Raw genomic sequence first — 14936 nt, 5'->3', positions numbered from 1 at the left:
CGCTTAGATCATCAACAAAAGCGCGCAGCTCTGAGACCCAAAGAAACCAGTGAGCGCACGTGATTGGCCACACCCACGTGATGACGCCACACGTGGCGTGCTGAGGCGTACAGGTGCGCTTCTTCTAATGAGCGGTGCGCTGGTTAGTTTCCTTTTCTGCTTGTCATTTATTGATGTTTTTCAATTAACTGGAGCGATTATAAAGAGGAAGATCACCATTACCATTATCCTAACAAGCAAACTGAAGAATAAATAAAACAAAACAGATCACAAGAATAAACAAAAAATCAATGATTTTATGAAATCAATGACCAAATAACAACGAAATAAATGAATAAATAAGTAGTTTAAGAGTAATGTACTGAAAAACACATCCCAACACAGAAACATGGAGATTTTTATTCAAGAGGACTGGCAAGTTGTGGTAATACAAAAAAACTACATTCTAAATAAATAAAAATAAAGCAGAATCACAGTTTTTGTAGAACTGAAAAGCCATTATCATGAAACCCTCCCAAAACTATTTACAACATTACTGTGTGGGTCAATGTCAAACAATTTCAGCAAAACAGTCACAATCATAGTAAACATTTGATTTATTGAAATACATGACCAATGTCACAGTAAATCTAAAATCAGAGTCTATTGATTGTCAAAGACATAAACAGATGAAATCAATGAATGACGCCAGCCAAAATATGGAACATTAGAGTATTGAGATCTTCTCAGTCATAAAGGTCCCTGAAAGTCAGACTCCTGTTAAAAAATAAACAGATAAAAAATATTACAAATTAAGGAGCAAACTGAATAAAACAATTAGCATGGCCACTCACTACTCCGCCACTGGCGCGCACCTGTCAGGGTAATGTGACACGAGCGGTGGGTCAGGTGTGCTGTGATGAGAGCGTTCTGGAGACCATGATCTGTGAGGATTCAGAGAGCGATGACGGGAAGGAGATGAGGAACGCATTGTGGAGGAGAGGACGGGAGAAATAGCTGAGAGCCCTTGCCTGCACAGCTCCTGTACTGCACGCTCCCTGATGAACACGGGCAGGACATTCAAATCCTTGGCTTTTATTGTTCAAACCACATATAAACAAATATATGCAAAACTGGAACAACATGAGGATGAGTAAATAACAGATTTTTCATTTTTGGCTGAACTACCCCTTTAAGGTTTGCATCTCACCTTTCAAAGCGCTCAGTGGCCAGGTGTCTCTTGGTCATCTCAAGATCTGCCTCCAGCTGGGTTGATCGTGTCCTCAGCTGAGCCATTTTTCTACTCTGAGAACTCCTAGAGACAGGGAAGAAGACAATAAGTAGAAGACAAAGACAGAAAGAAAGACAAAACAGCTGCTGTACTCTATGAAATGGCATATGTGTATGTGCTAAACTCACACTTTGCTGTCAGCCATGTTGAGTTTGTCCTTGAGAATTTGTATTGCGGACTGTCTTTCCTGCGAGGTGAGCTGCCTCTGTAACTCGTTTTCTCGTGAAGACACCAGCAAGCTCTCTAAAGTCTGAACAGACAGACGTTCACCGCTCAGCTGCTTCTGTAACAGCTCAATCTCAGAGCGGCATGATTCCAGCTCACGCTGCACCTGTATGTACAGTATAAGCACACAGACATCTGTGTTATTTATTTACATTTCAGTTCAGTTTGTCCTTATTTCATTTTCTCGCAGGCAATTTGGTTTCCGCATATAACCAAAGTTAAATGCATAAAACCCTAAAACATTTAAGGAATTAAATATCTAGATATCTAGTTCTTCCCAGATATTGCTTAGAATTTAAAATCTTTACATTTATTTGCATTTAATCATTTAGCAGATGCTTTTAGGCGGATGTTCTAAGGGTCTCACCAATCTGAGAATTTGAGGCTGAGATTACCAAAATTTCAGGTGCAAAAGGTCCGGTGGCCTAATGGATAAGGCATCAGCTGTTGGAGCTAGAAATTGTGGGTTTGTGTCCCTTCTGGGTTGTGTTTACAGTGCTACAAATGCTTTATGATATAGAACACTTTAGAATATATTGGATCTTTCAGTAAAAATGCCAAAGTTACTCAATTAGGAATTAGTTTCAATAAAAAAAGGTTGAATTCCCATTGCAGCATTTGAAAAGTTTAAATATTAATCTCTGATGGTGGAGAATGTGAGTTCAAAGCATAACATTACAACAACTACAGCTATCCTTAGCCTTTCAGGAAAATCCATTTTGCATTTGTTTGAGGTTGAGAATAGCCAAAAAGGTACATTTGAAAGCCCCAGTGCCCTACAGAGTTGGGGATTGTGGGTTTGAGTCCCACCTGGGTCTTATTTTCAGGGGGATGTGGGGGTCCCCAGGACCAGGATTAAGAACCACCATGTCAGTGTCTGATGTGGGTTTAGATACAGATTTGCTTTGTGTTTAGCAAAAGGAAGTCTAAGATTATTTATAATATCTTGCACAAGAGGCCCAGTGGCCTAATGGACAACTAGGGATTGTGGGTGAGTCCCGTCTGGGTTGTGTTTCCAGTGCTGCAAAAAATCGATGGTAATTTGGTTAAAAAGGAAAAAAAGTTCTAATGTGCATTGTTTTTCTACAAAAACTCAATTAATAGTGAATATATCCCAAACAAGAGGCCCAGTGGCCTAATGGACATGGCATCAGCCTCTAGAGCTGGGGACTGTGGGTTCAAGTCCCATCTGGGTTGTTTTAGCAGTTCTGCAAAAATTGTACAGTGACTTGTTTAAAAAAAGTGCTTCGTGTTTCTACAAAAAGCCAAAATTCATATAAGAGTGAACATAAAACATGGGGTGCTTCTCAATATCCCTCTCCCTTCACATCTGTCGAAATAATTTACATTTATAGTTTACCTTTGTAGTTTAAGTAAACCATACATGTCATAGGCTATATTTCAACAGGGCATCTTGCTTTATTAATTTATTATGAATGCCTTAAATAATGAACATTAACAGCATAAGGGCAGATCCCTTTAGCACAGCTGATGACACTTTTAAGTGACGCTTGAGTGGTCAAGAATATTCCAATGTTCATCCTTTGATTCCTCCGTCATCATTTCCTTTCCTTGCATCCTTCCCTCATATCCAAAGGGGATGGAGCTAAGGAAAGGAAAGGTTGCGAGGAAAGGAAATGAGGATGCACAAATAAGAAATGAGAAGAGGCCTGATGGTTAAAGCATCAGCCTCCGGAGCTGGGGACTGTCCCACCTGGGTCACGTTTGAAGTGCTGCACAAATTTAATGATAATTTCTCAAAAAAACTAAATAAAGTCCAAATAAATTAATAGCAAATGTGTGATGGGTAAGAGGCCCAAAGGACTAATGGATCAGTCAGCCTCCTGCACTGGGGATTGTGGATTCAAGTCCCACCTGGGTCGTGTTTGGAGTGCTGTAAGATTTCTACAGTTGTTTGCTTTAAAAAACAAAAAAACTTTGAATGTACTTTGTGTTTCTACAAAAAAACAAATTCAATTAATAGCGAATATAAAGGATCAAGATGGCGCCGCTTTGTTCGGACGCCGTCCAGGTCGCTCCGCTAAGATTGTGTTTTTATCTACTTTTTTACTTAGTTTTACTTTTTCTTTTTACACATCTCACGTCGACACTGATCACCTATAACAAAGAAACACTTTTGGGCATTGGAAACCGCTACACCAACCTGTTCCAGGACACTTTATCCAGGAATCCAGCATGGCCTCTGGAGATTCTTCGGAACGCAGAGATAAACAACAACCCCCCGAGGCGAAGGATCAAGAAACACAGCGGGAAACTGTCCTCCTCTTCCGAGCATTCTGCTCGCAAATGTCCAATCCTTGGAGAATAAGATGGACGATCTTAGAGCCAGGATTAGTTTCCAATGGGACATAAGGGACTGTAACATCCTTTGTTTGTTAGAAACGTGGCTTTCGTCCATGGTCCCTGACACTGCTGTAATGCCAAGTGATAACTTCTCTGTTTTTCGGACGGACAGAACAGCAGAGGCCAGTAAATCCAGGGGTGGAGGAGTGTGTTTCATGATTAACAAGAAATGGTGTGACCCCAGGAATATCTCCATTCTGTCGCGTTCCTGCTCGCCTCATCTGGAACATCTTTCCATTATTTGCCGCCTATTTTATCTGCCCGGGAGTTTTCATCGATCATTGTTACTGCTGTGTACATTCCACCACAGGTGGACAGCGGCTTGGCTTTGTCTAAGCTTCACGATGTGCTCAGTGGCTACATTAACAAACATCCTGACGTTGCCTTTATCATCGCGGGGGACTTTAACAAAGCTAACCTCAGACAGGTCATGCCGAACTTTCACCAACATGTATCCTGTCCAACTAGAGGACCAAACACACTGGATCATTGCTACACTCAGTTCAAGAATGCCTACAAAGCCCGCTCACTACCGGCTTTTGGCAAATCGGACCATGCCGCCATTTTCCTCACACCGGAATACAAACAAAGGCTCGTTCAGGATCCCCCGGTGCAGAGAGTAGTGACGTGCTGGTCCTCCCACTCAGAGGCTATGCTGCAGGTGGCTCTTGATGACGTCGACTGGGACATGTTCCGGGCGAGTTCTTCTGACGTCAGCGAGTTCACGGATGTAGCATTAAGCTTTGTAAACACGCTAACCGAGCAAGCTACAGAAACAATAACGATAAGGACATTCTCCAACCAGAAACCGTGGGTGGACAGAACTATCCTTGCTGCGGTTAACACACGCACTGCTGCTTACAATGAGGCTCTTCTGACCGGGAATATGAGCAAGTACAAAGCATCGTGCTATGCTCTTCGACGCGCAGTAAGAGCCGCTAAACACAGATACAGAGAGAGAATCTCATTTCCAGAAGTCTCATTTCCAGCTCAATGACTCTCGACGGATATGGCAGGGACTGAGGACCATCTGTGCCTTCGGAAACAAATCCTCCGCGGAGGTGAGAGCAGATCCGTTGCTGGCCGACGAACATCTTCTACGGCCGCTTCGATTGCAACGGCGGCAGCGCGTCTCTGCCGTCCAGCGTGTCAGGAAGCAGCAGGCAGAGCAGCGATGATCCTGTAATCACCGTGTCGGAGGATGAGGTTCGGAGGGTGCTAAAGAAAGTGAACGTCAGGAAAGCAGCCGGACCTGATGGGATAACCGGCCGTGTTCTGAGGTCCTGCGCTGATCAGCTCGCTGGTTTGTTCACGTCTATCTTTAATGAGTTCCTTGCTACCTCCGTGGTTCCCACCTCATTCAAAAAATCCGTAATAATCCCAGTGCCTAAGAACAATAAACCTTCTTGCCTGAATGACTATCGCCCAGTTGCCCTCACATCTATAGTCATGAAGGTTTTTGAGAGACTTGAATGAATGAATGAATGAATGATGCATTTATATAGCACTTTATTGTGTATTGCTGTACACCCAAAGCGCTTTACAATCATGTGGGGGGGGCGTCTCTCCTCAACCACCAGTGTGCAGCATCCACTTGGATGATGCGACGGCAGTGGTTTCAAGTGGTGAAAGTTGGCCAGTTCACCTCAAACTCCATCACCCTGAACGTAGGAGCCCCACAGGGCTGTGTCCTGAGTCCCCTGCTCTACTCTCTCTACACGCATGACTGCGTGTCCTCTCACAGCTCCACATCTATTATCAAATTCGCTGATGATACTGTGGTGATGATACTTTTCTACTTTTTCTTAATATTTGTCTATACAATTGCACTGTCCTTGGAGCAGACCTGACTTACATTTCACTGCTGGTTATACTCTGTATAATTGTGTATGTGACGAATAAAAATCTTGAAATCTTGAATCTTGAATATAATGCCTAATAGATGAGGCATCAGCCTCTAGAGCTGGCGATTGTAGGTTTGAGTCCCACCTTGGTCATGTTTGCAGTGCTGCAAAAAATTCTACAGTAACTTGTTTAAAAAAAGTGCTTTACAATGTTTTTGTGTTTCAAAAAAAAAAAAAAAAAACTCAATTAAGGGCAAGCATGAAATATGAGGCTAATGTTTAAGTAATCAGCCTCCAGAGTTGAGGATTGTGGGTTTGTATTTCTACAGAGAGCCAAACTCAATTAATAGCAAATATAGTACAAGCAAGTGGCTCAGTGGCCTAATGGATAAGGCATCAGCCTCCGGAGCTGGGGATTGTGGGTTCAAGTCCCACCTGGGTCATATGTGCCATGGAAATTTGCTTAAAAAAAGTTCTAATGTGCATCATTTTTCTACAAAACGCCCAACTCAATTAATAGCATCAGCCTCCAGAGGTGGGGAGTGTGGGTTTGAGTCCTATATGGGATGTGTTTGTAGTTCTGCAAAAATGTGTTTGTACAAAAAAAAATGTTTCTACAAAAAGGAAAACTCAATTAAGTGCGAACATAAAACCTGGTAGAGGCCTAATGGCATCACCTTCCAGAGAGGGAGATTGTGAGTCCCACCACGGTCATGTTTGAAGTGCTAAACAAATTCTATGAAAAATTATTTATTTTTATGAAAAAAAAAAAACAGAAACAAACCTACAAGAGACCCAGTGACCTACCAGATAAGGTATCAATCTCTGGAGCGGGGGATTGTGGGCTCAAGTCCCACCTGGGTCATATTTGCAGAGCTGCAAATTCTACAGCAATATGTTTACAAAAAAACGTTGTGTTTCTGCAAAAAGCCAAACTCACTTAATAGTGAGTATAACCCAAGTAAAAGGCCCAGTGGCCTAATCGATGTTACCTTTAGAGCTGGGGATTGTAGGTTTGCATCTTACCTTGGTCATGTTTGCAGTGCTGCAAAAACCTCTATGGTAATTTGTCGATAAAAACTTTGTCTTTTAAAATGCTTTGTCTTTGTACCAAAAAACAAAACAAAAAAAACATGCAAGCGGTTCAGTGGCCTAATGGATAAGGCATCAGACTCTGTAGTTAGGGGTTATGGGTTTGAGTCCTACATGGGTCATGCTTGAAGGGTTAACTTTAAGTTGGTGGTGCAAAAATTTCAGAGGTAAAAGCAGCACACTGTGTAAAAAATACATATCTCTGCTTAGTATTTCAGGAAAAGCTCATTTAGGCAAGGTCTAATAGATCTGTGGGAAGTTCAACTGGATAGAAGCTTCAGTCTATAGCGCTGAATAATGTGTGTTTTAATCCTGCATAATGTGTGTTTTCATCCTTACACTTGTTGCCCTGGCATCAAGTAGGTAATATACAAAAACATCTACTTGTTGTAAACCAATTTAAGCACTCACAGCTTCTTTGCTGGCATCCAGTTTGACACAGAGCTCCCGTGTTTTTTCCAGGTCAGTCTGCACCTGTGTGTGCTCAGTTTGGGCCTGATGCAGATTTTCCTCCATGTGAATCATCTTTCGGTTCAGCTGAGACAGCTGACTAGTACAACTCCGCTCTGCACTCAGCGCCTGGGGACAGCAACAAACTACAATTTATAAGAGACTTATTTAACTAAAGCCAAGTGCACACTGCCAGTCGGATGAATATTAGCGATGAGCACACTCCATGGGTTTGCTACAATATGAGGCTTCAAAAACTGTATGAGCTTTAGTCTTGTAGTGAGCATTTGGGTTGAGTTGAGAATCTCCTGCATATTAACCGACACAGACATCATGATAGCCAAGTGACCTGTTGCAGGCTGCTCTCCAGGCTGTCTGCTCTTTCTTTGAGTCGAAGTATCTCTAAGTTAGAGTTGTGAAGCTCAAGACGAAGTTCAATGACAGTGGTTTCAGCGTGTCTGGCCTGTTCCTCCCAGCTTTCCATCTGAAGAGACGCTTTCCTTTGAGACTCTTGCAGTTCTCTGCACTCACGCTCCTAAAGAGCAACAAACAAGAACAATCAAGAACACTCTACACAGAGCATGCTTGTTGCCTGTTTTAACACCCTTTTTAGTTTAAATGACTCCACCTTAGCAGACAACAGATCTTCAGTGCGTGAGATGTCAGTAACGTGAACTTGTACTTTTTTCTGCAAGTCTTCTATTTCCTCATTAGCTTCATCCAGCTTGAGCTGTAGAGTCTGAAAAGAAAGTTGGAGGTCTTGTTACCTTATTTATTCCGATGAATTTGCATAAAACAGTTTGGTACAGTACCTGAATTTCCAGACGTGCTCTGTCAAGGTTGTCCCTCAGCTGACCGTTCTCTTGTAATGTGGCGTCTTTGACTTTCATCACTGTTCCCATCTTGCTTTCAGAGTCAGACAGCCTCCTCCTCAGAACATCCAGCTCTCTTTCTCTGCCAGCTATGGTCTCCCTCAGAGTTCTGCGGACAGGAAGTCACATCATCAAAACCACTCATTTTCACAGTCACTCAAATGCAGCATGTTACATTTTAGGATGTAATAGTCTTATTGCATACTAATACATCACATACTCATACACTCAAGCAGTCAAAACTACAAATGCACAGAGAAAACTAAACTACCATTCAAAAGTAATTAAGGAAATTAATTTTATTTAACACGGATGCAATAAATTGATCAAAAGTATCATGTATAATACTTATATAATGTATAATGTTACAAAATTATTTTTTTTTCTAAATAAATACTGTTCTTTTGAAAGTCTATTCAAAGAGTCCGTATGATGTTTCCCCAAAAATATTAAGCAGCACAACTATTTTCAACAAAAATGTTTCTTGAGCACAAATCAGCATATTAGAATGATTTCTGAAGGATCATGTGACACTGAAGACTGGAGCAATGATGCAGAAAATTCAGCTTTGCATCACAGAAATGAATTACATTACAAATAGTATTCAAATAGAAAACAGTTATTTTAAATTTAAATAATATTTCACCATAAAACTGATTTTACTTAATTTTTTATTAAATAAATGCAGGCTTGATAAGCATAAGAAAGACTTCTTTCAACAACATAAAAACAAAATCTGACCCCAAACATGTGAACGTTCATGTATATAAAGGAGAAATGCACTACATAATAACCATGAGCTAGAGTCAAGAACAACTATGACTATATACTATAGTCTAATTGTGATACATCAACATAAGCATTATTCTTATACCTGGATGGTAAACATAACACACTGTGTAAGGAAAAGAAAATAATACAATAAATGGTGTTTTATTCAGAACTTTGGTAAAGTTTCTTTAAAGTTTTTAAAGAATTGTTCACCACACTCTTCAAATTCAATACACATGTGACATGACTGTCAGGTAATCTGTAAAAATTAATAGAGAACTTACATTAGAGTTGTCTCAAGATCCTCGGTTCTCAGTTTTAAGCTCCTAATGGTTTTCTCCTTATAAAAAAAGAAAAAAAAATCGAATATACAAAGAAAAAATATGTGTTTTAGTGTGTAAATGTAGGTAGTACCTTCTCATCTAGCTGGTCATTTGCTGTGCTGAGCAGATCTGCCTTTTTTTCCAGTTGTTCCCGCAGCAAGTCTATATGCTGGTCCAGCTCTGAGACTGTACAACGCAACGCGTTCACTTCCTCTTGCATAGCAGTCACCTGCCTCAGGAGAGAGTCTGAAACACACAAAGGAAATGTGATGCAATGATACACAAATATTCTTTAAACACTAAAATTATTACAACTGTCCAAATGATTCGCTCAAATCATTCATCAAAACATATGACACACTACCATTCAAATGTTTGGGGTCAGAAAGATTTCGTAATGCTTTTGAAAGAAGTCTCTTATATTCGATAAAGATGCATTTATTTGATCAAAAATCTTAATGACCCTAAACTTTTGAATGGTGTTGTATATTTTTGTTCTTCCTATAGCTTTGCATAATTTCACCTAAGACATCTTCTGATTAATAAATGAAACAGATTAACAACAGCACAGATTAAATATCAGTATGATCTAGTTTTCTTACCGTTCTTTTCATCCAGCATTTTATTTCTCTCATGAGTGTTTTGTAGCTCTCCAATCCTGCTGGTTAGTCTTCGCTGATTCTCACTCAAAGAGATTTCCAACTGATTATTTGCCAGTCTGGTATATACATACACAAAAAGAAATGAATAATAAAAGTATCAAACTAAAAAAAAACCCGGTAGCCTACTTTTAGCATTGAAATATTGACAAATCTTGTTGTTTTTGATTCCTGATGTACCTGAGGCTGCTGCACTCATTTCTGAGGCGGCTGAGCTCTTCCTCACTGGCATTGAGTTTTCGCCCAAGCACTTGAACTTCCTCCTCCAGACCCATCATGGTCTCCCTCATTTGAGCGTGCCTGCTTCTCTGTTCCCCTCGCTCCTGCTCCAGCTGGGACACACACAAAACCATGACATTGGTTCATAACAATAACTGTGCATGAAAATAACTGCAGTTTATAATACAGTATAGTATGATACAATACAGTAAGTTATACTAAGGTATTGTTTGACATGATTTACTGTAGGATAGAAAACGGTATTGCTCAGAGGTTTCATAATGTACATAATACACTTAAGTTTCAACTCGCGTATCTATTTTGACTCTTGAAATGCATTATAAATAAAGAAATAAAAATTGAACTAAATGAGACCACCGTTGATATACAGAAAATATAAATAGCCATGAATAAATGTGGATAGCAGTTCAGACATGTATTTTGTTATTGGTAGAATTAGATAAAAAAAAAAAAACATATATATATATATATATATATATATATATAATATCATTCTAAAAATGTCTGTATTCAGGTCATGGTACACATGTAATTTTGCTGTGAAATCTTGAGGAAGCCTTCAGGCTTTTGAGAAATATATTAAATATATAATTTAGAAATATTTTGGCTTAGTCTGGGCCTCTGAATAAACCTGAGGTGATTTTCCTCCTGGATAATGAGCTCTGTAAAAGCCTGATGTATCAAGTACAGCATTCAACAAAAATGCACATGAAATTTTATTATTTTTACAAAATTCTATCTAAAGGTTCAGTAACTGTTGCATTTCAAAATGAGATTTTTCAGACTATTTTTAAAATGTTTTACAAACTTAAGACTCCATTTGTTCTCGATTTAATTTTACTGTTGTCTAAAAGCAATAACTGAGATCTCATTTGTGATTTTGCTTTCCTGTGGACTATAGTAAGCATGTTATGTTCAATCTGCAGATGTCGTCACTGTTCTGTGGCAGTCTATAAATACAGAGCTCTTACTGTGAGTACAGCAGCCTGCAGGTCCTCCACCCTCTGCTCCAGGTGAGCTCTCTCGCTGATGGCTGTCTCCTGAGAGATCTGAGGCAACGTGCAGTTCAAAGGGAACACACATACACTCAGCGGGCTAAAAAAAGCACACCTCTCTCCTGGTATTATCGCTCTGCTCCCCAGTGAGATGACTCAATTTATTACTGTACACTAGTGTGTAAGTGATTTTCCTTTAGTACTCCTAAATAACATCTTCATAAGATGGATACAAGCAAACACAATGCACACACATGTTCAGCCAGTGTACTTGAGATCAGGCTGTTTCTGGTACCTTGAGTCTCTCTCTCAGGCTGTCTCTCTCTGTGGTCATGTGGTGAAGGTCTGCTGTGGCCTCGTCCCGCTCAGCCTCCACTCGTTTCAGGATGCTCTGTGCGGTCACACTGCTCTTGGGCCCTCGTGCGGCCTTTGACATCATGGCCTCCCGTCGTAGATCTCCTATCTCCTCTTGAGCCTGCAGGGGGAGTCAGGGCATATCTGAGGCCACATATTTTAGTGAAATCCTGAGAATATACTGGTCAGTGCTTTTCTTGTGTAATAAAAATATAAAAAATAAAGTGTGAAAATATGTTGTGTTTCCAAACTTAAATAATTATATATGTATTTATATTACGTACATTTATACAAAATATACTGTATTGTAATGTGTTGATGCAAATGTGATGCATGTACTTAAAAAAATGCTAAAATATTAAATATTGGTTTATTCATTTAATATTTTAATTTATATTCGATTAAATCATTGTTTTACTATATACTGTTATTGTAATGAAGCCAAAATAATTTATTGAAATATTATCTGGCAAATAATACTACTAATAAATATATAGGCTATATTATTTTATTAATTTATATTTTTAAATCATATAAATTAAATAATTATTTTACCGCATACTGTTATTGTAATTAATAAAAAATTATTAAAATAGAATCTGGCAAATAATACTACTAATAAAATATACAAATATAATAATTTGACCAAAAGAATGCAAAATTCGATGCAAAAAAATATTGGTTTCCTTAATTTAATATTTTATTTAATATAAAATAAAATAATTGTTTTTACTGTATATTGTTATTGTAGTGAAGCCAAAACAAATGCTACAAATGTTATCTGGCAAATAATACTACTAATATTTATATCAAATTTTGATGTGTGTAGTTAAAAAATATATTGTGTTAAATTATAATATTTTAATCATTAAAAAATAATTTTGTAATATCTTATATTGTCTGTACCTCAGTAACAAGAAACTGCAGGTTAAATATCAGTCATACTCCATCAGTCAATACTCAAAATTAACCATGTGGATTTCTTTGTTTTATTCTATGTGTGTCATCCCAAAATGAACACAACAACCTAAAGAATTCTGGGAGGTTAGGCGCTGTCTACCTCCTGGTAGTGCATTCTGGTCTTGTCCCGTTCAGCTGTGAGCACTTTAACATTGGCCTGGATCTCTGAGAGGTGCCGCTCGTGTTTCTCCAACATGTTTTGTAGTTCATCTCTTTCTCGTAACACCCTCATTAGCTCTGAATCGTACGTGCCACCCTTTTAAAAGAGAGACATAAAAAAGAATTAGCAGAATGAAAAGAAACCAATATCACTGATATGACTGCAGCAATGGCTTAGTAGTACTTTAACAGGTGAGTGTCTAGTGGGACTGCGCTGGGTAGATGCCCCTTTGACGGGGCTGGTAGAGCGACGAGCCCTCAGCATCCTTCTCAGTGTCTCTGCCTCTAAATCAGAATATTGAGAAATAATCTAAAACTGTTCAAGTAAATGTAAGGAAAATGTGAGGAGAGGTACATTTGGAGACTAAAACATTATTGTTGCATTTCTGGCCTACAGCTCACCTAAACCTGTTCACAAAGTTCAGGCTTTCTGATCCAGTTTTGAAGGTTTCTGGTGCCGCCTGTTGGATCCACTGTGTTACTACAATCTAATAAAATAAAAATTTCAATGAAACAAAGTAAAAATGGCATCTTTGGAGCATCCTGTGCTCAGTTGACTACATGTTTCAGGTAGTCATTAGTTTGGGTCTATGTATGAAAACATTCATTTGGTAAAGTCACTTAATTCACAATAAGAAATAAACACAGAGCTATACATTTCAATAAAGCATCACGACATGTTTATACCGAAACGTCTTCATTCGACTCACTAAAAACAAGTTTTCTCATCAAAATGTATAAAAATAAACCACAACGCCGACAGGTTGTCATGGCAACTGAGATACTACGTTCATTGAAAATGCGTCCCGTGCAACAATTATACTTGAATTCCTTTTTAAGAACATAACGTACAACATTATAATGTATTTTAATATTTTAATGATCATTGTTGCAAGCCACAACATCCACTAAACGTACTGTGCTATGCACTGACACCAATATATTTCTATTACACGAAATCACTGTAAATTTGAACCTCGCATTGATAAAAACTGCAAATACATTCTGCTTTCATGAAGCTGAAGACAAAGCATTGTTTGTGTAAGTTAGCTTGCGTTACCTCTTGTAGTGGTTCTGGCAAATGAAAACGAGTGTGTTGAAGTAAATCTCAACACGTTAAAGCTCTTTACCCGGAGGGAGAAACATCAACATTGACCAATCACAGCACAGAGTCAGAGAGACGGCGACCAATCAGAGCTCAAGCTCCCTTCGTTTGCGTCCGTTGCCTTGACTACAAGCTGTGAACGCTCACGTTCAGTAGTTGAGACGAACCAAAGAAGCAGAACCAAGTGAAATAAATATAATCTAAAACAAAACAAAACTATAAGTGACCCTGGCTGGGCCATAAAACCAGTCTTTTGCACCCTCAGATTCCAGATTTTCAAATAGTTATATCTTGAACAAATATCGTCTTATCCTAATCAACGGTAAGCTTATTTATTCAGCGTTCAGATTTTTTTTTAAAGCAATTGACCTTTATGACTGGTTTTGTGGTCACATATTGTGGGAAAAAAATAATATAATCGTGTATGAACAAAAACACACATAGTAAATATTTAAAACTATACATATTTTTATTAGTATTCTGTTAATTCACTCATTCTTGAGACATGGGACAAAACATGTCCAGCAACTGTAACTGCTATCAGATTTAAAAAATAAATAAATAAATAAATCAATTGTAGATGTTATGGGGATTAATAATAGAATGTATTTAACACAATTATCCCCTTCAATTTAATTTTATCATTATTAAGCAAAATCTATGACACTTGTTGTCTTCTCGCTACATTTAAAACAGTGTGTCCACAGAGAAGGGTTCAATCATTCATATGCTATAACATGGACTTTTTTAATGATGAAAAACCTTGTTTTATCAAAAGTAACACTTAATAATATCTCATATCAAAGCAAGGTTGTTTTCGGTGACACATGCATGTTTAATAAGGTTTCAAAATTGTATTACATTGTGTTACATTCATTAAAATGTAATAAAATCAGGGAATAAAATCCTCGCCACAGCCCTCCTCTGCAGAGTACATCACTGATGGTCAGTTTTATAGTTTTAGAATATTTTAAATCCCAATGTTAATATTTCCTGGTCACAACCATGATATGTCAACACCATCTTCCAATTTCTGAGGAAATTATTGGAACTATTTAGATCATTTTATTTTCTTGAAGCAGGTTTCATTAGCATCAAGCATCAACAGAGCTACATGAACTCCGTTTGTTTTGTGAACGAAATGCCAAATTTGTCAGATTATGTTCCAATAATATATCAAAATACTTAAATGTGACTCTTGAATAAAAGCTTTATGAACAATAACATACTCACTGTTTACTGTGTTTGTTTTA

The 14936-nt window shown here is 38.4% G+C and overlaps 1 protein-coding gene across 1 annotated transcript; it reads right to left on the bottom strand.

Annotated features, from left to right (window-relative positions):
• Positions 1-378: 378 nt before the first annotated feature.
• Positions 379-13722, bottom strand: LOC306872792 (centrosomal protein of 135 kDa-like). The gene is made up of 18 exons (XM_079421632.1): positions 13639-13722; positions 12981-13066; positions 12763-12863; positions 12520-12675; positions 11401-11580; positions 11082-11159; positions 10051-10202; positions 9814-9929; positions 9303-9457; positions 9173-9228; positions 8058-8226; positions 7874-7984; positions 7595-7780; positions 7207-7374; positions 1399-1601; positions 1190-1294; positions 855-1037; positions 379-756 (listed from the first exon to the last, which is right to left on the bottom strand). Exons 3-18 carry the CDS (start codon positions 12841-12843, stop codon positions 726-728), a joined length of 2130 nt encoding a protein of 709 aa, XP_079277758.1. The 5' UTR covers positions 12844-12863; positions 12981-13066; positions 13639-13722; the 3' UTR covers positions 379-725.
• Positions 13723-14936: the final 1214 nt, after the last annotated feature.

Source organism: Barbus barbus (assembly GCF_936440315.1).
Source record: "Barbus barbus genome assembly, chromosome: 7".
Classification (NCBI taxonomy): Eukaryota; Metazoa; Chordata; class Actinopteri; order Cypriniformes; family Cyprinidae; genus Barbus; species Barbus barbus.
The sequence above is the reverse complement of the archived record's forward strand: the minus strand, read 5'-3'. Positions and strand labels throughout refer to the sequence as shown.